The sequence below is a fragment of the Anolis carolinensis genome, unplaced genomic scaffold (assembly GCF_035594765.1).
Source record: "Anolis carolinensis isolate JA03-04 unplaced genomic scaffold, rAnoCar3.1.pri scaffold_8, whole genome shotgun sequence".
NCBI classification, from domain to species: domain Eukaryota; kingdom Metazoa; phylum Chordata; class Lepidosauria; order Squamata; family Dactyloidae; genus Anolis; species Anolis carolinensis.
This window is the reverse complement of record NW_026943819.1, coordinates 4,464,469-4,487,365: the sequence shown is the minus strand read 5'-3', so window position 1 is coordinate 4,487,365 and position 22,897 is coordinate 4,464,469. Positions and strand designations below refer to the sequence as shown.

The window sequence follows — 22,897 nt, the reverse complement described above, 5'->3', positions numbered from 1 at the left end:
GTTCGATGACGCCGCCGATGAGGCAAGCCTGAGCACATCCAGGGAGGAACCGCAGGCAGGCCTGTCTCTTGCGTGTTTCTTCAGGCTCCTGAGCATGAAGAGTGGCCCAGATGATGGAGGTGGGTCTGTGGCGGCGCTCGCCCAAAATGCTTCCCTCTTGGTTGTGTTTTCGTGCGGGTCTGCTCTCCTCCTCCCTTCCCCACTTCCTTGCTTTTGCAAAGAGATAGTTTAGTTTGGGCTTTTGCGGCCTGCCAAGTGTGATCCCGTGGGTCGGATGCGAAACATCCTTAAAGAAATGGGGGAAGTCCTTTCTCGATGGAATAATAGCACCGGAGGAGACCCCCGAGGACTATCTAGTCCAAGCCCATTCTGCCGGAAATTCCCAATTCTTCCCGGCAGATTGTAAACCAGTTTCTGTTTAAAACCTCCAGAGAAAGAGACTCCACCAGGCTGTCTATATTTCTCTGTAGAGTTGGAAAAAGGTAAAGGTTTCCCCTGATGTTAAGGTTGGTACTCATCTCCATTTCTAAGCCCAAGAGCCGGCGTTGTCCATAGACATCTCCAAGGTCATGTGGCCACTGGCATGACTGCATGGAGCGCCGTTACCATCCCGCCGGAGTGGTGCCTATTGATCTACTCACATTGGCATGTTTTCGAACTGCTAGGTTGGCAGGTGCTGGAGCTAACAGCGTCCGCTCATGCCGCTCCCGGGGTTTGAACCTGGGACCTTTCGGTCTCCAGCTCAGTGATTTAACGCACTTCGCCACTGAGGCTCCCGGTTAGAGTTGGAAGGGGTCCCTAAAGGCCATCCAGTCCCAACCCCTTTAGCCAGGACAGAATGCACAATCAAAGCCCTCCGACAGATGGCCATCCAGCTTCTGTTTAAAAATTTCCAGAGAAGGAGACTTCGTAATATTCAACTCTTGGTCAGGAAGCTCTTCCTATTGAGTCAGGTGGAATCTCTTTTTCTGAAGCAGCAGGGCAAGCTTGCCCATTCCTCCTCAATGGGACATCCTTCTGCTCTCTGCTATTTTCCCTTTTTCATCGTGCTTAGTACCAGAAGTATTTTAGATTTTGGATTTTTGGGGGCGGGGAGGAGGATTTGGAATGTCTGTATTTGCATATACATACATCTCATTATATATATAAAATGAGACACTCTCTGCTTCATTCAGAAGAATGCTGCGCTCGCAGAGCTCAGGCTGTGTTGTATTTCAGTGTCAATGTTGACTTTTGTGGAGAGGTGGCTGCCAAGATAGAGGAAACGGTCAACATTTTCCACCATTAAGCTGTATTCCTCCTGGCCATGCATGCTTGTATGCTTCTGCAAAAGTGGATGGAGGTTGTATTGACAATGGATGTGGGCTGAAACGACAGTTGAGACTGCAATGCCACCCAAAGAGCCTCAGTTGTTGGTTCTTGCAAAGGACAAAGTGTATGTGTGCAACACTTCCCCTCTCCCCTTCCTGATGTATGGCAAGAACACTTTCCCTCTGGGTGGATCTTTGTCAGTGAAGCAATAGTGATGTGATAGTGAAGCATCTTCTTCATTTTGGAAAGAAGTCACGAGTGGAGTGCCGCAGGGTTCCGTCCTGGGCCCGGTTCTGTTTAACATCTTTATTAACGATTTAGACGAAGGATTAGAAGGCACGATCATCAAGTTTCACTTCACTTCACTTCACTTCACTTTATTTCTTAATTAGTCGCTCTCCACCAGAGTGCTCCGAGCGACTTACAATTTAAAATATCATTCAACAATATAAAAACATTCAACATAAAAACATTCAACCTAAAAACATTCAACAGTGACTATTTGGTAAATTAGATCTGATTTACTTAAATGCACAACCAAACAGCCAAGTCTTGAGTGCTTTTCCAAAAGGTCGCAACTCCGACATATGGAGGCAATGAGTTCCACAGAATTGGAGCATCGGTCAAAAAGGCTCTACGCCTTGTGGCTTCCAGGCGTACCTCCCTAGGGCCCGGTACATATAGGAGATTTTCCTGGGAGGATCGAGGTGACCACTGATGGAAAAAAGGAATGAGGCGGTCCCTAAGATATAATGGTCCTTGGCCATTTCGAGCTCTAAATGTCAGGATCAGTATCTTGTAAGAGATCCGATGTTCTATTGGTAGCCAATGCAGTTGTTTCAGAATCGGTGTAATAATGGGATCTTATAGATGATCCCGCTAGCAGCCTGGCCGCCGCATTTTGGACCATTTGGATCTTATGGGTTTTTGTCTTTGGAAGGCCGGCGTATAAGGCGTTACAATAATCCAGCCTAGTGGTGACTGTTGCATGGATTACCGTTGCCAATGCTTCTGTCGAGAGGTGGGATGCCAATTTCCTTGCCTGGCGAAGATGAAAAAAGGCCTGCTTACTTATGGCAGTGATCTGGGCCTCCATTGTCAGCGATGAGTCCAACACAACCCCAAGGCTTTTAACAGTGGCAGACGGAACCAGAACTTCCACATCAAAGTCAGGCAGTGACTGGATTAACTCTGGTGGCTGGCCAGGCCAGAGTATCTCAGTTTTTGCGGGATTCACTTTTAGTCTGTTTCCTAGAATCATAGAATCATAGAATCCTAGAGTTGGAAGAGACCTCATGGGCCATCCAGTCCAACCCCCTGCTAAGTAGCAGGAAATCTCATTCAAAGCACCCCTGACAGATGGCCATCCAGCCTCTGCTTAAAAGCCTCCAAAGAAGGAGCCTCCACCACAGCCCGAGGGAGAGAGTTCCACTGTCGAACAGCCCTTCTCACAGTGAGGAAGTTCTTCCTGATGTTCAGGTGGAATCTCCTCCCTTTCCTGTAGTTTGAAGCCCTTGTTCCATTGTGTCCTAGTCTGCAGGGCAGCAGAAAACAAGCTTGCTCCCTCTTCCCTATGACTTCCCTTCACGTATTTGTACATGGCTCTCATGTCTCCTCTCAGCCTTCTCTTCTGCAGGCTAAACATGCCCAGCTCTTTAAGCCGCTCCTCATAGGGCTTGTTCTCCAGACCCTTAATCATTTTAGTCGCCCTCTTCTGGACGCTTTCCAGCTTGTCAACATCTCCCTTCAACTGCGGTGCCCAGAATTGGACACAGTGTGATTCCAGGTAAAGTGGTCTGACCAAGGCAGAATAGAGGGGAGCATGACTTCCCTGGATCTAGACGCTATACCTCTATTGATGCAGGCCAGAATCCCATTGGCTTTCTTAGCGGCCGCATCACATTGCTGGCTCATGTTTAACTTGTTCTCCCCAAGGACTCTGTGGTCTGAACAAGGCAGAATAGTAAGGCAGAATGCTTCTTGGCAGGGGGTTGGACTGGATGGCCCATGAAGTCTCTTCCAACTCTACTATTGTATGATTCTATCGGCTGAGACTGTGATGGCACCCAAAGAGCCCTAGTTGTTGGTTTGTGCAAAGGACAAAGTATGCATGCAACACTTCCCCGCTCCCTCTGGGTGGATTTTTGTCAGTGAAGCAATCGTGCTGTGAGCAGGTGAGAAGGCGCTCTGGAGAAAGGGAGGAGGAGGAGGAGAAAGCCTTCTTTGCTTCTGCTTCCTCCTCCTTGAGGCTGGGAGGTTGGCCTGCTTTCTCTCCTCCTCCTCTTCTTCCTCTTCCTCCTCCTCCTGGGGAGGCAGGGCATGCCTGTCACGTCCTCCCTGTGTGTTGTTTGGTGGGGAAGGGGGTGTGCAAGAGGAGGGAGGGAGGAAGGGGGGCCCAGAGGAGCTCCACTCAGCCGCTGCTGGACGGACGGGAATCATGACTCTGCCTCCTCCGGAGCCTGGCAGGAGAGAAGCCCCCCAACGCAGCCAATGCAGACACCGCAGCAGCAACAGAAGGGTTCCTGCAGCCGCCCGGCTCCAAGGAGAATGAGGCAAGATGGCTGCTTGCTAGCATTGGATCCACCACTGGGAGGAGGAGGAGGAGGAGGAGGAGGAGGAGGAGGAGGAGGAGGGTTGAGAGACAGCCGAAGAGAAGGAGGAAGGAAGGAAGGGGTGCCTTTGGGGGGTAAAAGGGGGCAAAGATGTATCCGGAAGCCTCGGACAGGTAGATACAAGCCTTTGTATCCAAATGGTGTTTGGATACAATTGGATACGAATCGATACAATTGGATACGAATCGATACAAATGGATACAAAGGGATACAAATGGATACAAATAGGCCCCAACTCTTCTGGGCTTCGGGAAGAAGGTTAAGACATGGCTTTGTGTGCAAGCGTTTAATGAATAAGTACTGTATTGACATGGTCTGGACTTAGGAAGGAAGGAGTGCGTTTGGGGGGTAAAAGCGGGCAAAGATGTAGCCGAAAGCCTCGGACAGGTAGATATAAGATTTTGTATCCAAATGGTGTTTGGATACAAATGCATATAAATAGGCTCCAACTCTTCTGGGCTTCGGGAAGAAGGTTAAGACATGGCTTTGTGTGCAAGCGTTTAATGAATAAGTACCGTATTGACATGGTCTGGACTTAGGAAGGAAGGGGTAAAAGGGGGCAAAGATGTAGCCGAAAGCCTCGGACAGGTAGATACAAGCTTTTGTATCCAAATGGTGTTTGGATACAATTGGAAACCAATTGATACAAATGGATACAAAGGGATACAAATGCATACAAATGGATACAAATAGGCCCCAACTCTTCTGGGCTTCGGGAAGAACGTTAAGACATGGCTTTGTGTGCAAGCGTTTAATGAATAAGTACCGTATTGACATGGTTTGGACTTAGGAAGGAAGGGGTAAAAGGGGGCAAAGATGTAGCCAAAAGCCTTGGATAGGTAAATACAAGATTTTGTATCCAAATGGTGTTTGGATACAATTGGTTACAAATCGATACAAATACATACAAATGGATACAATTGGATACAAATGGATACAATCCCTTGTTTTCCCCTTTTCTAAGCCCTACAGAGTCCTGATATTTTCCCTGAAATGCAAAGCTGTTGTAAACGATTTGGAAACACAGCTGGGGAGAGGTTGGAGACCCCCGGAAAGGCCTCTTTGTGTTGTCGAAGGCTTTCATGTCCGGGACCACAGGGTTGTTGTATGTTTTCCGAGCTGTATGGCCATGTTCCAGAAGTATTCTGTCCTGACGTTTCGCCCACATCTATGGCAGGCATCCTCAGAGGTTGTGAGGTATAGAGAAACTCAGCAAGGAAGGTTTATATATATCTGTGGGAAGTCCAGGATGAGAGAAGAACTCTTTGTCAGTTGGAGGCCAGTGTGAATGTTGTATTTAATCACCTTGATTAGTATTTAATAGCTTCATCTCCTGGCTTCTTCCTACCTGGGGGCATCCTTTGTTCAGAGTTGTTAGCTGCCCCTGGTTCCCATGTCTGGAACTCCTCTGTTTTCAGAGTGTTGCTTCTTATTTACTGTTCTGGTTTTTGAGGTTTTTTTTAATACTGGTAGCCAGTATGGTTTCCTCCTTTCTGTTGACGTTGTCCACATGCTTGTGGATTTCAATGGCTCCTCTGTGTAGTCTGACATGATAGTTGCTGGAGTGGTCAAGCACTTCTGTGTTCTCAAATAATATACTGTGTCCAGGCTGGTTCATCAAGTACTCTGCTATGGCTGATTTCTCTGGTTGAATTAGTCTGCAGTGCCTTTCATGTTCTTTGACTCGTGTTTGGGCAATGCTGCGTTTGGTGATCCCTGGACTCTCCACAGATATATATTTACCTTCCTTGCCTAGTTTCTCCCTACCTCACAACCTCTGAGGATGCCTGCCTTAGATGCGGATGAAACGTCAGGAGAGAATACTTCTGGAACATGGCCATACAGCCTGGAAAACATACAACAACAAAGGGATTTTGAGTTTTCCTTATGGCTGAGCGTCTCCTCTTCTTCTTCTCGTTCTGCAGGTGGAAATAAGCGGCATTGGCAGCGGGCAGGATCCCGTCGGCGGAGGACGAGAAGGAGGACAGGGGCAGGTGCTGGAGCAGCAGAGGAAAAAGGTACCTTTAATCCCTGTCCTTTTGGGAGACAAAAGAAAAAGACTTGGAAAAAAGACTTGGAGAACATGCCAATGTGGGGAGTTTGGGGAGCCGGCCTTTTGGGGAGAAGGAGAGGAGCATTTAGGGTTGGATCTTAGTTGTGTCTCCGCATTTCTGGGGCCTTTGTGCCTTTGTGCCTCCTGCCGTTGCATGAACATTTCGCGGAGCTTCTTCACGTTGAAATGCTTGTCCTTTCTCTCTCTTCCTTGTGACTCTTAAACCTTTTTTTATTTTTTCCTGCTTCACCTCCTTTTAATGTCTCCCCAACCCTGTCCGTTCGGGCGCTTTTGTGTTGTTGTTCGGAGAAGTCCCAAATGTGGGAGGCTCGGGAAGCTGGCCTTTTGGGTAAAAGAAGAGGAGCATTTCGGGTTGGATCTTAGTTTTGTCTCCACATTTCTGGGGCCTTTGTGCCTTTGTGCCTCCTGCTTTTGCATGAACATTTCGCGGCGCTTCTTCACGTTGCAATGCTCGTCCTTTCTCTCTCTTCCTTGTGACTCTTAAACCTTTTTATTTTTATTTTTTGCTGCTTCGTTTCTTTTTAATGTCTCCCCAACCCTGTGCGTTCGAGGGCTTTTGTGTTGTGCCGTGGTGCGGACGTGTTTTTGGGCTTCCCCTGCTGCATGACTAGAAAAAGGTGCTCTCCGTTCCTTTTTCCCCGTGACAATCCTTTTACGGCAAAGCCACGGCCGTGACATCACCGCCGCCCTGACATAACCATAGCGACTGCCTTGCCTGATGACGGCGTGGCGCATGTGGCGCATGGGGCGCATGGTTTCTCCAAATGCGGGGGAGACGCTGCATGGCAGGGTTTAAAAGCAAGGTTTACGTGAAGGCATCCGGACCGGGTCTCGTGGCCTCTTACTCTATGGGAAATCCCCTCTGGCGTGGTCTATGCGCGCAGGTGCGCTCTGTGGTTGCGCTGGAAGCATCACAGGTGGCAAGAGAAAAGCAGAAGCCGGGTTGCCTCTCCTCTCTCCATTCATACAATCCTAACATCCACATGGGTAATTTCTCTATATAGCCTCAGGGTTCAACTCACTTTTGGGTTCTCCACCATGTTCTTATAGCACTTTTAACTTCCTCCATGTTTACAAGTCTCACTTAGTGCACTTTCGACCAGCCCATCCTTATGTTTTATTGCTGCGTTTTAACTTTGTCTTATTAATGGTTATGATTTTATCGTATAAAATCATATGTCGGGTGTGCTTTGAATGCGATTTCCTGCTTCTTCTTAGCAAGGGGTTGGACTAGATGGCCCATGAGGTTTCTTCCAACTCTACTATTCTATGATTCTATGATTCTATGGTTCTATGTATGTTTTAATTTTCATTCGTGCATTTTCGGTATTTGATGTTATTATATGTATGCTTGTTTTGCATTTGTAAGCTGGCCCGAGTCCCTGCAGGGAGATGGAGGCGGGGTACAAGAATATAATAATAATAATAATAATAATAATTATTATTATAATAATAATTATAATTATAATTATAACAGAGTCAGAAGAGACCCCAATCCAGTCCAACCCCCTTCTTTCTTCCAGGCACCATTAAAGCCCTCTCGACAGATAGACATCCAGCTTCACAAACAATAGTGGAGAAATAGGGCTATATAGAATCCCAGAGTTGGAAGAGAAGCCTAAGGACTATCTAGCCCAACCCCATTCTGTCCTGCAGGGAAAGCACCATCAGAACCCTCCCGACAGATGGCCATCCAGCCTGTCATAGAATCATAGACTACTATAATTGGAAGAGACTCTTAGGGCTATCCAGTCCATCTCCCTGCCTAGCAGGAAAAGCACCATCAAAGCCCTCCCGACAGATGGCCATTAAGCTTGTCACAGAATCATAGACGGCTATCCAGTCCATCTCCCTGCCTAGCAGAAAAAGCACCATCTAAGCCCTCCCGACAGAGGGCCTTCCAGCCTCTGCTTAAAAGCCTCCCAAGAAGAAGCTCCACCAGACCCCGAGGCAGAGAGTTCCCCTGTTGAACAGCTCTTCTTTCGGTCAGGAAGCTCTTCCTAATAATCCATATAATCCAGTTCAAAGCAGATAATCTGGATTGTATACAGCGGTGTAGAAGGGGCCTCATAGACTCACTATAGCTGGAAAAGATCCCAAAGGCCATTCAGCCCAACCCATTTCTGCCATCAAACGAAGCCACAACCAAAGCCTTCCTAACAGATGGCCAGCCTCTGCCTAAAAGCCTCCAGAGTTGGAGACTCCAGTGGACTTCCACTTTCAGACCGTCAGGCAGTTCTTCCTAATGTTAGGTTTAATCTCTTTTTCTGCCTTTGGAACCCATTATCATTTATCTAAAGCACCCGGGGGGAGCACGGATGAGCTCCCTCTGTCAGCTCCAGCTTCATGCGGGGACATGAGAGAAGCCTCCCATAAGGATGGTAAAAACACCAAAACATTTGGGCAACGTCCCCTGGGCAACATCCTTGCAGACGGCCAATTCTCTCACACCAGAAGCGACTTGCAGTTTCTCAAAAAAATAATAAATCTAAAGCACATGGTGCTTTACAGCAAAAGCATCCCAAAACATGGGTTGCACCGTCTAAAGCACGTGTAGATGCAAAACCATGCAAGGTGGGAATGGCAAACCACACACTGGCAAGAAACATTGTATTGTCTAGTTATTATTTGTCTAATATGCAGCGAAAAAACCCAAAATATCGGGTGTTCCATCTTAGATATACCTAGATGAGATGGCACACCTTTTATATCTGCATGCACATATATTTTGGGTGGAATTTCTAGCTTTGGAGCAAAGGTTAACAGTGCGAACGTGCTCCGCGTCCAGAAGGTGTTTGTGGATGTCAATCAATGGCCTTTTGCACCGTCCCCAAACAAACAGGGCGGGATGTTTGGAGCCTGGGAAAACAATAGTTTGACCTTTTTTGGAAATGTATTGTTGAAGGTTTTCATGGCTGAAATCACTGGGTTGCGGTGAGTTTTTCATGCTGTATGGCCATGTTGCAGAAGCATTCTCTCCTGACATTTCTCCCACATCTACAGCAGGCATCCTCAGAGGTTGTGAGGCTTATTGGAAACTAAGCAAGTGGGGTTTATATATCTGTGGAATAATGTCCAGGGTTGGAGACAGATATATAAATATATCTGATGTTTTTGTATGTATACTCTTTTGCATTAGTAAGCCGCCCTGAGTCCCTGTAGGGAGATAGAGGCGGGGTACAAGAATAAAATTATTATTATTATTATTATTATTATTATTATTATTATTATTATTAAATACCACTTCCCGATCCCTCGATGGAATGTTTCAACTTGTATTTTAGCCTTCTTATGATGTCGCTTTTATTATGTTGGCTGTGTTCAAGTTGTTGCATGATGTTTCTGACAATTGACTGTTTTGCACACATGCTTGGAAACTGCCCTGAGTCCTCTCGATAGTTTGAAGTGTCGCCCTTGGCCATCGGCTACAATTTTATTTTGTGATGTTGTGTTGTATATTTATTGATGTTTTCATGTGTTGTGTTTAGAATGCATTTTATATTGGTTGTATTTTATATGTACAGTGTTGGGCTAGGTCCCCATGTAAGCTGGCCCCTCGGGAAGATGGGGCGGGATACAAAAATAAAGTTATTATTATTATTATTATTATTATTATTATTATTATTATTATTATTATATAAAGTTGTTATTATTATTATATTATTATTATTATTATTACCCAGGGCGATGGGGTGGGAGACAAAAATAAAGTTTCTATTATTATTATTATTATTATTATTATTAAATTATTATTACAAAACATTGCATGGAAAGTTCCTTGACAAAATTGAAGGAAAAGCTGACAAGGAGAAGACCTGGCTCTGGCTCACGAATGGGACCCTGAAGAAGGAGACAGAAGGCCTGATCCTTGTAGCCCAGGGGCAAGACATCAGGACAAAGGCAATTCAGGCCTAGATTGAAAAATCAGCTGATGACCCAAAATGCAGACTGTGCAAGGAAGCTGACGAAACCATTGATCATTTCCTCAGCTGCTGTAAGAAAATTGCACAGACAGACTACAAACAGAGGCACAACTATGTGGCCCAAATGATTCATTGGAACTTATGCCTCAAGTCCCACCTCCCAGCAGCAAAGAACTGGTGGGATCACAAACCAGCAAAGGTTGTGGAAAATGAGCACGCAAAGATACTGTGGGACTTCCGAATCCAGACTGACAAAGTTCTGGAACACAACACACCAGACATCACAGTTGTGGGAAAGAACAAGGTTTGGATAATTGATGTCGCCATCCCAGGTGACAGTCGCATTGATGAAAAACAACAGGAAAGACTCAGCCGCTATCAGGACCTCAAGATTGAACTTCAAAGACTCTGGCAGAAACCAGTGCAGGTGGTCCCGGTGGTGACGGGCACATTGGGTGCCGTGCCAAAAGATCTCAGCCGGCATTTGGAAACAATAGACATTGACAAAATTACGATCTGCCAACTGCAAAAGGCCACCCTGCTGGGATCTGCACGCATCATCCGAAAATACATCACACAGTCCTACACACTTGGGAAGTGTTCGACTTGTGGTTTTGTGAAACGAAATCCAGCATGTCTATCTTGTTTGCTGTGTCATACAACATCGTTGTGTCAATAATAATAATAATAATAATAATAATAAGCCAGGGAGATGGGTGGGATACAAAAATAAAATTATTATTATTATTATTATTATTATTATTATTATTATTATTATTATTATTATTATTATTATATAAAGTTTTATTATTATTATTATTACCCAGGAAGATGGGATGGGATACAAAAATAAAGTTGTTGTTGTTGTTGTTGTTATTGTTATTATTATCATGTAACGTTTTATTATTATTATTATTGCCCAGGGAGATGGGGCAGGATACAAAAATAAAGTTATTTATTATGACACAGCAAACCAGATTGATATGCTGGATTTCGTATCACAAAATCCCAAGTCGAACACTTCCCAAGTGTCTAGGACTGTGTGATGTATTTTGGATGATGCGCGCAGATCCCAGTCGGGTGGCCTTTTGCAGTTGGCAGATCGTAATCCTGTCAATGTCTATTGTTTCCAAATGCCGGCTGAGATCTTTTGGCACGGCACCCAGTGTGCCCATCACCACCGGGACCACCTGCACTGGTTTCTGCCAGAGTCTTTGAAGTTCAATCTTGAGGTCCTGAGAGCGGCTGAGTTTTTCCTGTTGTTTTTCGTCAATGCGACTGTCACCTGGGATGGCAACATCAATGATCCAAACCTTGTTCTTTTCCACAACTGTGATGTCTGGTGTGTTGTGTTCCAGAACTTTGTCAGTCTGAATTCGGAAGTCCCACAGTATCTTTGCGTGCTCATTTTCCAATACTTTTGCAGGTTTGTGATCCCACTAGTTCTTTGCTGCTGGGAGGTGGTACTTGAGGCATAAGTTCCAATGAATCATTTGGGCCACATGGTTGTGCCTCTGTTTGTAGTCTGTCTGTGCGATTTTCTTACAGAAGCTGAGGATATGATCAATGGTTTCGTCAGTTTCCTTGCACAGTCTGCATTTTGGGTCATCAGCTGATTTTTTGATCTTGGCCTTAATTGCCTTTGTCCTGATGTCTTGCTCCTGGGCTGCAAGGATCAGGCCTTGTGTCTCCTTCTTCAGGGTCCCATTCGTGAGCCAGAGCCAGGTCTTCTCCTTATCAGCTTTTCCTTCAATTTTGTCAAGGAACTTTCCATGCAATGTTTTGTTGTGCCAGCTGTCAGCTCTAGTTTGTAGTGCGGTTTTCTTGTACTGATTCTTTGTCTGCTGTGCTTTGAGGAGTTTCTGATTTTTGACTTCAATCAAAGCAGGTTCTTCACTTTGTTTTACATATTCTGCCAGGGCATGTTCTTCTTCTTTGACTGCCTGTTTTACTTGTAAGAGTCCTCTGCCCCCTGATCTTCTAGGCAGATATAGCCGGTCAATATCACTGTGAGGGTGCAGTGAATGATGAATGGTCATGAGTTTTCTTGTTTTTCTGTCCAAATTGTCCAGTTCCATCTGTGTCCAGTTTATAATGCCAGCAGTATATCTTATGACAGGTATGGCCCAGGTGTTTATGGCCTTGATGGTGTTGCCTCCATTGAGCTTGCTTTTGAGAATTTTTCTGACCCTTTGTGTGTATTCTTTGCTGACCACAGTTTTCACATGTTCATGCTTGATGTTGTCCAGCTGTAATATGCCCAGATATTTATAGAAGGGCATAAGGAAGGGCGGAAGAGCGGAAGGAAAGAAGGAAGGAAAGAAGGAAGGAAAGAAGGAAGGAAGGAAGGAAGGAAGGAAGAGCGGAAGGAAGGAAGGAAGGAAGGAAAGAAGGAAGGAAGGAAAGAAGGAAGGAAAGAAGGAAAGAAGGAAGGAAGGAAAGAAGGAAGGAAGGAAGGAAGGAAGGAAGGAAGAAAGCAAGGGCGGAAGGAAGGAAGGAAGGAAGGAAGGAAGGAAGGAAGGAAGGAAGGAAGGAAGGAAGGAAGGAAAGAAGGAAGGAAGGAAGGAAAGATGGAAGGAAGGAAGGAAGGAAGGAAGGAAAGAAGGAAGGAAAGAAGGAAGGAAGGAAGGAAGGAAGGAAGGAAGGAAGGAAGGAAGGAAGGAAGGAAGGAAAGATGGAAGGAAGGAAGGAAGGAAAGAAGGAAGGAAGGAAAGAAGGAAAGAAGGAAAGAAGGAAGGAAGGAAGGAAAGATGGAAGGAAGGAAGGAAAGAAGGAAGGAAGGAAGAGCGGGCGGAAGGGCGGAAGAGCGGGAGAGCAGAAGGAAGGAAGGAAGAAGGAAGGAGGGAAAGAAGGAAGGAGGGAAAGAAAGAAGGAAGGAGTGAAAGAAGGAAGGAGGGAAAGAAAGAAGGAAGGAGTGAAAGAAGGAGCTGCTCTGCAAGCGGCAAGGGAACTCTCCTTCTCACGTACCAGGCGACAGGGGCGGATGGAGGGATGCCGTCATTCCTCTTCTCCTCCGTCACTCCACTCCTCCTTCTCCTCCTTCTCCATTCATGCCTGGAGACGGAGGGGCTAAAAATAGCTCTGATGGAAGCGACTGAGTGAGTGAACGGAGGGGGCTCTCCTCCGATGTGATGTTCTAGTAGCCAGCGAATGCTAATGCTGTGGAAGGAAGCAAGCAAGCAAGCAAGGAAGGCTGCCGCAACTTGGAAAACAGGCTTCACAGAACCCAAAGGGACCCTCCGAGGCCATCTAGTCCAGCCTTCTTGCAGCAGAGGGGGTTTGTGCAGAGCAAGCAGCCCTGCGCACAAACCACGGCACCCTCATGCTGGCTCTTTGCATTATTATTTATCAATTTGCCATATTCATATCCTGTTACAAACGGCACTACATAGTGCCTAAAATAATAAAACATGAAATCAGATTAAATTGGGGGCCGTCGGTGGCACAGTATGTTAAAGTGTTTTGCTGTGAACTTGTGGTCCCAGGTTCGAATCCTAGGAGCAGAGTGATCACCCACTGTTAGCTCCAGCTTCTGCCAACCTAGCAGTTCAAAAACATGCAAATGTGAGTAGATCAATAGGTACTGCTCCGGCGGGAAGGTAAGGGTGCTCCATGCAGTCATGCCACATGACCTTGGAGGTGTCTATGGACAACGCCGGCTCTCCGGCTTAGAAATGGAGATGAGCACCAACCCCCAGAGTCGGTCACGACTGGACTTAACGTCAGGGGAAAACTTTACCTAATAATAATAATAATAATAATAATAATAATAATAATAATAATAAGTCCTAGACACTTCAGAAGTGTCTGATGTGTAATCCAATACAACAGCCAGCAGAGTGTCTGCTGTGGACTCATCTTGTTGTGTTTATAATAATAATAATAATAATAATAATAATAATAATAATAATAATAATAATAATAATAATAATAATTGAAGGAAAAGCTGATAAGGAGAAGACCTGGCTCTGGCTCACGAATGGGACCCTGAAGAAGGAGACAGAAGGCCTGATCCTTGCAGCCCAGGAGCAAGACATCAGAACAAAGGCAATTCAGGCCAAGATCGAAAAATCAGCTGATGACCCAAAATGCAGACTGTGCAAGGAAACCGACGAAACCATTGATCATATCCTCAGCTGCTGTAAGAAAATCACACAGACAGACTACAAACAGAGGCACAACTATGTGGCCCAAATGATTCATTGGAACTTATGCCTCAAGTACCACCTGCCAGCAGCAAAGAACTGGTGGGATCACAAACCTGCAAAAGTATTGGAAAATGAGCATGCAAAGATACTGTGGGACTTCCGAATCCAGACTGACAAAGTTCTGGAACACAACACACCAGACATCACAGTTGTGGAAAAGAAAAAAGGTTTGGATCATTGATGTTGCCATCCCAGGTGACAGTCGCATTGACGAAAAACAACAGGAAAAACTCAGCCGCTCTCAGGACCTCAAGATTGAACTTCAAAGACTCTGTAAGAAACCAGTGCAGGTGGTCCCGGTGGTGATCGGCACACTGGGTGCCATGCCAAAAGATCTCAGCCGGCATTTGGAAACAATAGACATTGACAAAATTTACTTATCCGAACGTATCTCCTCATATGAGCCAGCTAGATCCCTAAGATCATCTGGAGAGGCCCTGCTCTCGGTCCCACCTGCCTCGCAGGCGCGGCTGGTGGGAACGAGGGACAAGGCCTTCTCGGTGGTGGCTCCCCGGCTGTGGAACACCCTCCCCACAAATATCCGACAAGCCCCAACTCTTCTGGGTTTCAGAAAGGCTGTGAAAACATGGCTGTGTGCACAAGCTTTTAACGAGTAATATGATAACGTCGACATGGTCCGATTGAAGGCTGAAGCATGAGGTTTTTAGACAAATGGATCTAATTTACATATGTTTTAATTTTTATAATGTATTTTAATGATGTATTTTTATAGTTTTAATTGATTATGTGTACGGTTTTTGTTTTATTATTATGTTCTTGGCATTAAATATTGCCAACTGTGTAAGCCGCCCTGAGTCCCCCCGGGTGAGAAGGGCGGGGTATATATTCTGGAAATAAATAAATACATAAATAAATAATAATCCAGTACAACAGCCAGCAGAGTGTCTGCTGTGGACTCATCTTGTTGTGTTTCTAATAATAATAATAATAATAATAATAATAATAATAATAATAATAATCCAGTACAACAGCCAGCAGAGTGTCTGCTGTGGACTCATCTTGTTGTGTTTCTAATAATAATAATAATAATAATAATAATAATAATAATAATCTAGTACAACAGCCAGCAGAGTGTCTGCTGTGGACTCATCTTGTTGTGTTTCTAATAATAATAATAATAATAATAATAATAATAGTCCAGTACAACAGCCAGCAGAGTGTCTGCTGTGGACTCATCTTGTTGTGTTTCTAATAATAATAATAATAATAATAATAATAATAATAATCCAGTACAACAGCCAGCAGAGTGTCTGCTGTGGACTCATCTTGTTGTGTTTCTAATAATAATAATAATAATAATAATAATAATAATCCAGTACAACAGCCAGCAGAGTGTCTGCTGTGGACTCATCTTGTTGTGTTTCTAATAATAATAATAATAATAATAATAATAATAACTCAGCCGCTATCAGGACCTCAAGATTGAACTTCAAAGACTCTGGCAGAAACCAGTGCAGGTGGTCCCGGTGGTGATGGGCACATTGGGTGCCGTGCCAAAAGATCTCAGCCGGCATTTGGAAACAATAGACATTGACAAAATTACGATCTGCCAACTGCAAAAGGCCACCCGACTGGGATCTGCACGCATCATCCGAAAATACATCACACAGTCCTAGACACTTGGGAAGTGTTCGACTTGTGGTTTTGTGAAACGAAATCCAGCATGTCTATCTTGTTTGCTGTGTCATACAACATCGTTGTGTCAATAATAATAATAATAATAATAATAATTTATTTCTATCCCACTTTTCTCCCTACTTTCAAAAGTAAAAGGCTGTGGGTTTGGAAGGGCTCCCAAAGGGTGTCTATGGTTCACCTGAATGAACGGAGTGAAGCGCCCGCCTCGCTCTTCCTTTTGAGCCTCTTCCCAGCCTGGGACTGGAGGGAGTGCCGTATCAGAACCGGCTGGTCCAGTCCCAGCCCAGGATGAGGTTGAGTTTCCCTTTGTTTTCTTTTGGGGAGTTGGCCGGGAGGCTCTTTAAAGGCCCAGAACCTGCTGAGGCAGCTGCAAAGGCACACACACAAACACACATGCATGAGTAGCTCCATGCCGCACTATTTGCATTTCCCTTTTTTTAAAAAAGCCATAATAAGTCACCTATTAAGAGGCTGGGCTGCAGCTCCAAGGCTACAAACATAACCTTTCACTACCTGGCCCAAGGCAAGGGTTGCCAGAAGACTCGGGCTGGGATCGGGATGAACAACAACAACAACAACAACAACAACAAACATATTAATGGAAGGATTCCTTTAATATCTCTCTCTGTGTTGGATGTTGTTGCTTCTTGCTAGCACGTTGGCTGGCTCTGATCTACTGTATATACTCGAGTATAAGCCTAGTTTTTCAGCCCTTTTTTTAGGGTGAGGATCTTGGTTGGCTTATATTTGGGTCAGCTTATACTCGAGAATATATGGTACATTTATTATTTTTCTCTATTATTATTGGTATTATTACATTTATTATTTTTTTAGGACTAAAAAAGCCCCGCTCGGCTTATACTAGTGTGAAGGTCCTGGTTGGCTTATATTTGGGTCAGCTTATACTTGAGAATATATGGTACATTTATTATTTTTCTCTATTATTATTGGTATTATTACATTTATTTTTTTAGGACTAAAAAAGCCCCGCTCGGTTTATACTCGGGTGAGGACCTTGGTTGGCTTATATTTGGGTCAGCTTATACTCGAGAATATATGGTACATTTATTATTTTTCTCTATTATTATTGGTATTATTACATTTATTATTTTTTTAGGACTAAAAAAGCCCCGCTCGGCTTATACTAGTGTGAGGGTCCTGGTTGGCTTATATTTGGGTCAGCTTATACTCGAGAATATATGGTACATTTATCATCTTTCTCTATTATTATTGGTATTATTACATTTATTATTTTTTTAGGACTAAAAAAGCCCCGCTCGGCTTATACTAGTGTGAGGGTCCTGGTTGGCTTATATTTGGGTCAGCTTATACTCGAGAATATATGGTACATTTATTATTTTTCTCTATTATTATTGGTATTATTACATTTATTTTTTTAGGACTAAAAAAGCCCCGCTCGGTTTATACTCGGGTGAGGACCTTGGTTGGCTTATATTTGGGTCAGCTTATACTCGAGAATATATGGTACATTTATTATTTTTCTCTGTTATTATTGGTATTATTACATTTATTATTTTTTTAGAACTAAAAAAGCCCCGCTTGGCTTATACTCAGGTGAGGATCCTGGTTGGTTTATATTTGGGTCAGGTTGTACTCGAGAATATATGGTACATTTATTATTTTTCTCTGTTATTATTGGTATTATTACATTTATTTTTTTAGGACTAAAAAAGCCCCGCTCGGCTTATACTCGGGTGAGGATCTTGGTTGGCTTATATTTGGGTCAGCTTATACTCGAGAATATATGGTACATTTATTATTTTTCTCTGTTATTATTGGTATTATTACATTTATTATTTTACTCTGTTATTATTACATTTATTATTGTACTCTGTTATTGTTGCTACTATTACATTTATTTTACCCTATTTTTATTGTTATTATTAATACATTTATTATTTCACTCTGATCTTATTATTATTATTATTGCATTTATTATTTTACTCTAGTATTTATTATTACATGTATTATTTTCCTGTATTTATTATTATTATTATTACATGTATTATTTTACTCTATTATTATTAAAAGGATACATGAGCACATTGACATTGAAGAAGATGAGAATAAGGATTTGATCAGAGTTGGACAGTCTTATCTTAAATTTGAGCTTGATGTAAATATTCAAAAACATTTCACCTACTGATGCCTCAATTTATGTAATTTTATTGATACAGTAGAGTCTCACTTATCCAAGCTAAATGGGCCGGCAGAAGCTTGGATAAGCAAATATCTTGGATAATAAGGAGGGATTCAGGAAAAGCCTATTAAACAACAAATTAGGTTATGATTTTACAAATTAAGCACCAAAACATCATGTTATACAACAAATTTGACAGAAAACGTAGTTCAATACGCAGTAATGGTATGTTGTAATTACTGTATTTACAAATTTAGTACCAAAATATCACAATATATTGAAAACATTGACTACAAAAATGGCTTGGATAATCCAGAAGCTTGGATAAGTGAGACTCTGCTGTATCTGTTTCTATTTCTGAAATTTACCACCCTCGGCTTATACTGGAGTCCCAGTTTTTTGGTGGTAAAATTAGGTGCCTCGGCTTATATTCGGGTCGGCTTATAGTCGAGTATATACGGTATTTGTATTTTTATTTTTATTTTTTGTATTTTTTTTCTTTTTACCTTTTTGTTATTATTCCTACCTTTATTCTCTCTCTTTTTCTTCTTCTTTCTCGTCTCTATCCTATAATTGTTCTCACTCTTTCACTGTATATGTTTAATTGAAAACTTTATAAAAAAACTATTTACAAAAAAAGGAAAAAGAAGGGGGTTGGACTAGATGGCCCTTAGGGTCAGTTCCAGACTCTAGAGTTCTATGATAGGGAAGGAACCAAGGTGCAGAAAGTTGGGGAAATTGTGCAAAACGTTCTCGCGGGAGGTTTGTGGAAAAGGCCCTGGGACTGTTGTGTCTTATTTTCCCTCCTGTTTTTCCTTGTCTCCAAACCAAACCTGTTGCTCCGGCTTTTGATGCCTCCGGAACTGGTTTGTCCAGAGATGGTTTTGGGACACGAAACGGTTGTAGGCGGAGAGGCCCCGTTTTCCCACACTAACTTTCCCTTAATGCCGTAGTTTCCCTTTGGAAGCATTTGCACGTCTCCGTCGCCGGTGAAATCAGCTTGACTTGCAAAAGCCATGCAATGTTTGTCGTCGTTGCTTCTCGTATTCCTAGAAATCAAGGCAGCAGAGTTAATATTAACAGGGTGGACTTGCCTCCTCTCTCCTTGCAAGGCCCATTCGTTCCATTTCATTTGAAATTCATTTGAAACTAGCAGCCAGTTAGGGTTTGGTTCCATTGGAAATGTAGCACAGCCATCATCGGCCACGGGTGACATTTCACACTTAGTTAGCCAGTGGGTCACATTGTTATTTCCGCTCTCGGGATTCTGGATAGATAGCAGTGGCATTGTGGGTTGAACTGCTGAGCTGCTGAACGGCTGTTCAAATAAGGGGAGCGGGTGAGTTCCTGCTGTTAGCCCCAGCTTTTGCCAACCTAGCAGTTCGAAAATGTGCAAATGTGAGTAGATCAATAGGTACTGCTCCGGTGGGTCATGCAGTCATGACCTTGGAGGTGTCTACGGACAACGCGGGCTCTTCGGCTTAGAAATGGAGACGAGCACCGATCCCCCGAGTGTGAGTAGATCAATAGGTACTGCTTTGGCAGGACGGTAACGGCGCTTCATGCAGTCATGCCACATGACCTTGGAGGTGTCTGTGGACAACGCCGGCTCTTCGGCTTAGAAATGGAGACGAGCACCGACACCCAGAGTGTGAGTAGATCAATAGGTACTGCTTTGGCAGGACGGTAACGGCGCTTCATGCAGTCATGCCACATGACCTTGGAGGTGTCTGTGGACAACGCCGGCTCTTCGGCTTAGAAATGGAGACGAGCACCGACACCCAGAGTGTGAGTAGATCAATAGGTACTGCTTTGGCAGGACGGTAACGGCGCTTCATGCAGTCGTGCCACATGACCTTGGAGGTGTCTACGGACAAAGTCGGCTCTTTGGCTTAGAAATGGAGATGAGCACCGACACCCAGAGTGTGAATACATCAATAGGTACTGCTCTGGCAGGATGGTAACGGCCCCACATGCAGTCATGACCTTGGAGGTGTCTATGGACAACGGCAGCTCTTCGGCTTAGAAATGGAGCTGAGCACCAACCCCTAGAGATGGACATGACTGGACTTAACATCAGGGGAAAACCTTTACCTTTACCTAGCAGATAGACATGCTGGATTTCGTATCACAAAATCACAAGTCGAACACTTCCCAAGTGTCTAGGACTGTGTGATGTATTTTCGGATGATGCGCGCAGATCCCAGCAGGGTGGTCTTTTGCAGTTGGCAGATCGTAATTTTGTCAATGTCTGTTGTTTCCAAATGCCGGCTGAGATCTTTTGGCACGGCACCCAGTGTGCCCATCACCACCGGGACCACCTGCACTGGTTTCTGCCAGAGTCTTTGCAGTTCAGTCTTGAGGTCCTGAGAGCGGCTGAGTTTTTCCTCTTGTTTTTCGTCAATGCGACTGTCACCTGGGATGGCAACATCAATGATCCAAACCGTTTTCTTTTCCACAACTGTGATGTCTGGTGTGTTGTGTTCCAGAACTTTGTCAGTCTGGATTCGGAAGTCCCACAGTATCTTTGCGTGCTCATTTTCCAATACTTTTGCAGGTTTGTGATCCCACCAGTTCTTTGCTGCTGGGAGGTGGTACTTGAGGCATAAGTTCCAATGAATCATTTGGGCCACATAGTTGTGCCTCTGTTTGTAGTCTGTCTGTGCGATTTTCTTACAGAAGCTGAGGATATGATCCATGGTTTTGTCGGTCTCCTTGCACAGTCTGCATTTTGGGTCATCAGCTGATTTTTCGATCTTGGCCTGAATTGCCTTTGTTCTGATGTCTTGCTCCTGGGCTGCAAGGATCAGGCCTTCTGTCTCCTTCTTCAGGGTCCCATTCGTGAGCCAGAGCCAGGTCTTCTCCTTTCAGCTTTTCCTTCAATTTTGTCAAGGAACTTTCCATGCAATGTTTTGTTGTGCCAGCTGTCAGCTCTAGTTTGTAGTGCGGTTTTCTTGGACTGATTTTTTGTCTGCTGGGCTTTGAGGAGTTTCTGATTTTTGACTTCAATCGAACCAGGTTCTTCACTTTACTTTACTTTATTATTATTATTATTATTATTATTATTATTATTATTATTATTATTATGAGAGAAGACCTCTGAGCGCCTCCGAAGCTTTGGGCGGAAAAGGATGAGAAGGATTCTTTGACTCTCTGCCTGCGGGATCCTTTGGATGGGTGCAATGGGATCCGCTCTCCAGCCATTGGTGCCGAAATGGCCATTGGTTGGTCCTGGTCTTTGGGTGGGAAACGAGGCCAAGATTTGCTGCACAGGAGCCTTTGCACCGTGGAGAAACGTAGCCTCCGTCACCTTCTCTGTGACGTATTTCAGCTCTTGCTGGCGGCCACATCGGCAGCTGACGGACTGGTTGCATGGCCTAGCAAGGGAAGAACGGGGCACCGGAGCATTTGCATTTCCGTGCCGTTTGGCCCGGTTTGACCCGGCTTTGTGCCTCTCCAAGAAGGGGACTTCATTCTGGTGATGCTCAAATGCCCAAAACGATGCTCAAATGTCCAAAACAGTGGCCTCGAGAAGGAGAGAAAGGCGGTGGACGCAATTGCCGTTGCCATGCTTCCGTGTGCCTTTTTCGCACGGAGCACCGCCACTTCCGCATGGGGTCATCTGAGGCCGCGAGCGAGATGACTACTGCAGGGTTTGGGGCAGAATCCTGCAAAATGTGGATGCTTTTTTGCGGGGAACGGGACCCTTGTCTCCATACTTTCAAGAATGCATACATTTGTATCCTTGTTTCAAAGAATGTGTGCATCCATTTGCAAAAGAATGCACCTATCCGTATTTAAAACACGTGCATGCCTATGTTCTAAAGAATGCACCCACCAATTTGCAAAAGAATGCGCGTGTCTCCTTCAAATCATGCGCCTTTGTCCGTATTTTAAAAGAATGCACGCGCCTGTGTTTTAATACATTTGTCTAATTGTTTTACTGCTTTTAATATTTATGTCTTTAACTCTGTTTTATGCTTTGCACACTTTAAAAGTTTTAAATTGTATTTGTATTGCTTTTAGGATTAGCCGCTTTGGGTCTTTTCAGAGATAAAGCGAGGTAGAAAATAACAACAACAATAATAATAGTAGTAGTAATAATAATAATAATAATAATAATAATTATTATTATTATTATTATTATTTTATTATGACACAGCAAACAAGATAGATATGCTGGATTTCACAAAATCACAAGTTGAACACTTCCCAAGTGTCTAGTGTCTATTATTATTATTATTATTATTATTAATAATAATAATAATTAGTATTATACATCACACAGTCCTAGACACTTGGGAAGTGTTTGACTTGTGATTTTGTGATACGAAATCCAGCATATCTATCTTGTTTGCTGTGTCATAATAAAATAATAATAATCATATGTGTCCGTATTTAAAGGATCACAGAATAATAATAGATTGGAAGAGACCACATGGACCATCTAGTCCATCATTTAAAGAACACATGTTCTAAAGAATGTATGTGCCTGTAGTTTAAAGAACGCATGTATCTGTTTCTTAAATAATGTGTATGTGTGTATTTTAAGACAATGAATGTGTCCATATTTTAAACAATGAATGTGTCCATATTTTAAACAATGTGTCTGTCCATATTAACGTTTATATTTCAAAAAAAATGTATCTTTCCATAGTTTAAAGGCTGCATGTCCCATAATTAAAAGATGTGTCTGTCCATATTTTCATGCATGTGCCCATATTTAAAGGATGTGTGTGCCATGTTTTAAAGGAGGCATGTGTCCATATTTTCATGCGTGTGTCTATTTTTTTGTAGGATGTGTGTGCAATGTTTTAAAGGATGCATGTGTCCATATTTTCATGCGTGTGTTCATATTTTCATGCGTGTGTCTATTTTTTGTAGGATGCATGTGCCATGTTTTAAAGGATGCATGTGCCCATATTTTCATGCGTGTGTCCATATTTTAA

General features: G+C 43.6%; 1 protein-coding gene across 2 annotated transcripts in view; it reads left to right on the top strand.

Annotated features, from left to right (window-relative positions):
- The window catches only part of tet3 (tet methylcytosine dioxygenase 3), a 70,769-nt gene that overhangs the window by 4,017 nt on the left and 43,855 nt on the right, over positions 1–22,897 (top strand). Inside the window, exons 1-2 of one of the 2 annotated variants that reach the window (XM_016997846.2) lie at positions 3,754–3,863; positions 5,849–5,941. Coding sequence is in view for 1 of the 2 variants with exons in the window: in XM_008121818.3 (XP_008120025.2) it covers positions 5,849–5,941 (93 nt within the window). In the remaining variant the exon portion in view is untranslated. Of the gene's footprint in view, positions 1–3,753; positions 3,864–5,848; positions 5,942–22,897 lie in introns of those variants that run through there. The other variant, XM_008121818.3, reaches the window with a different exon arrangement.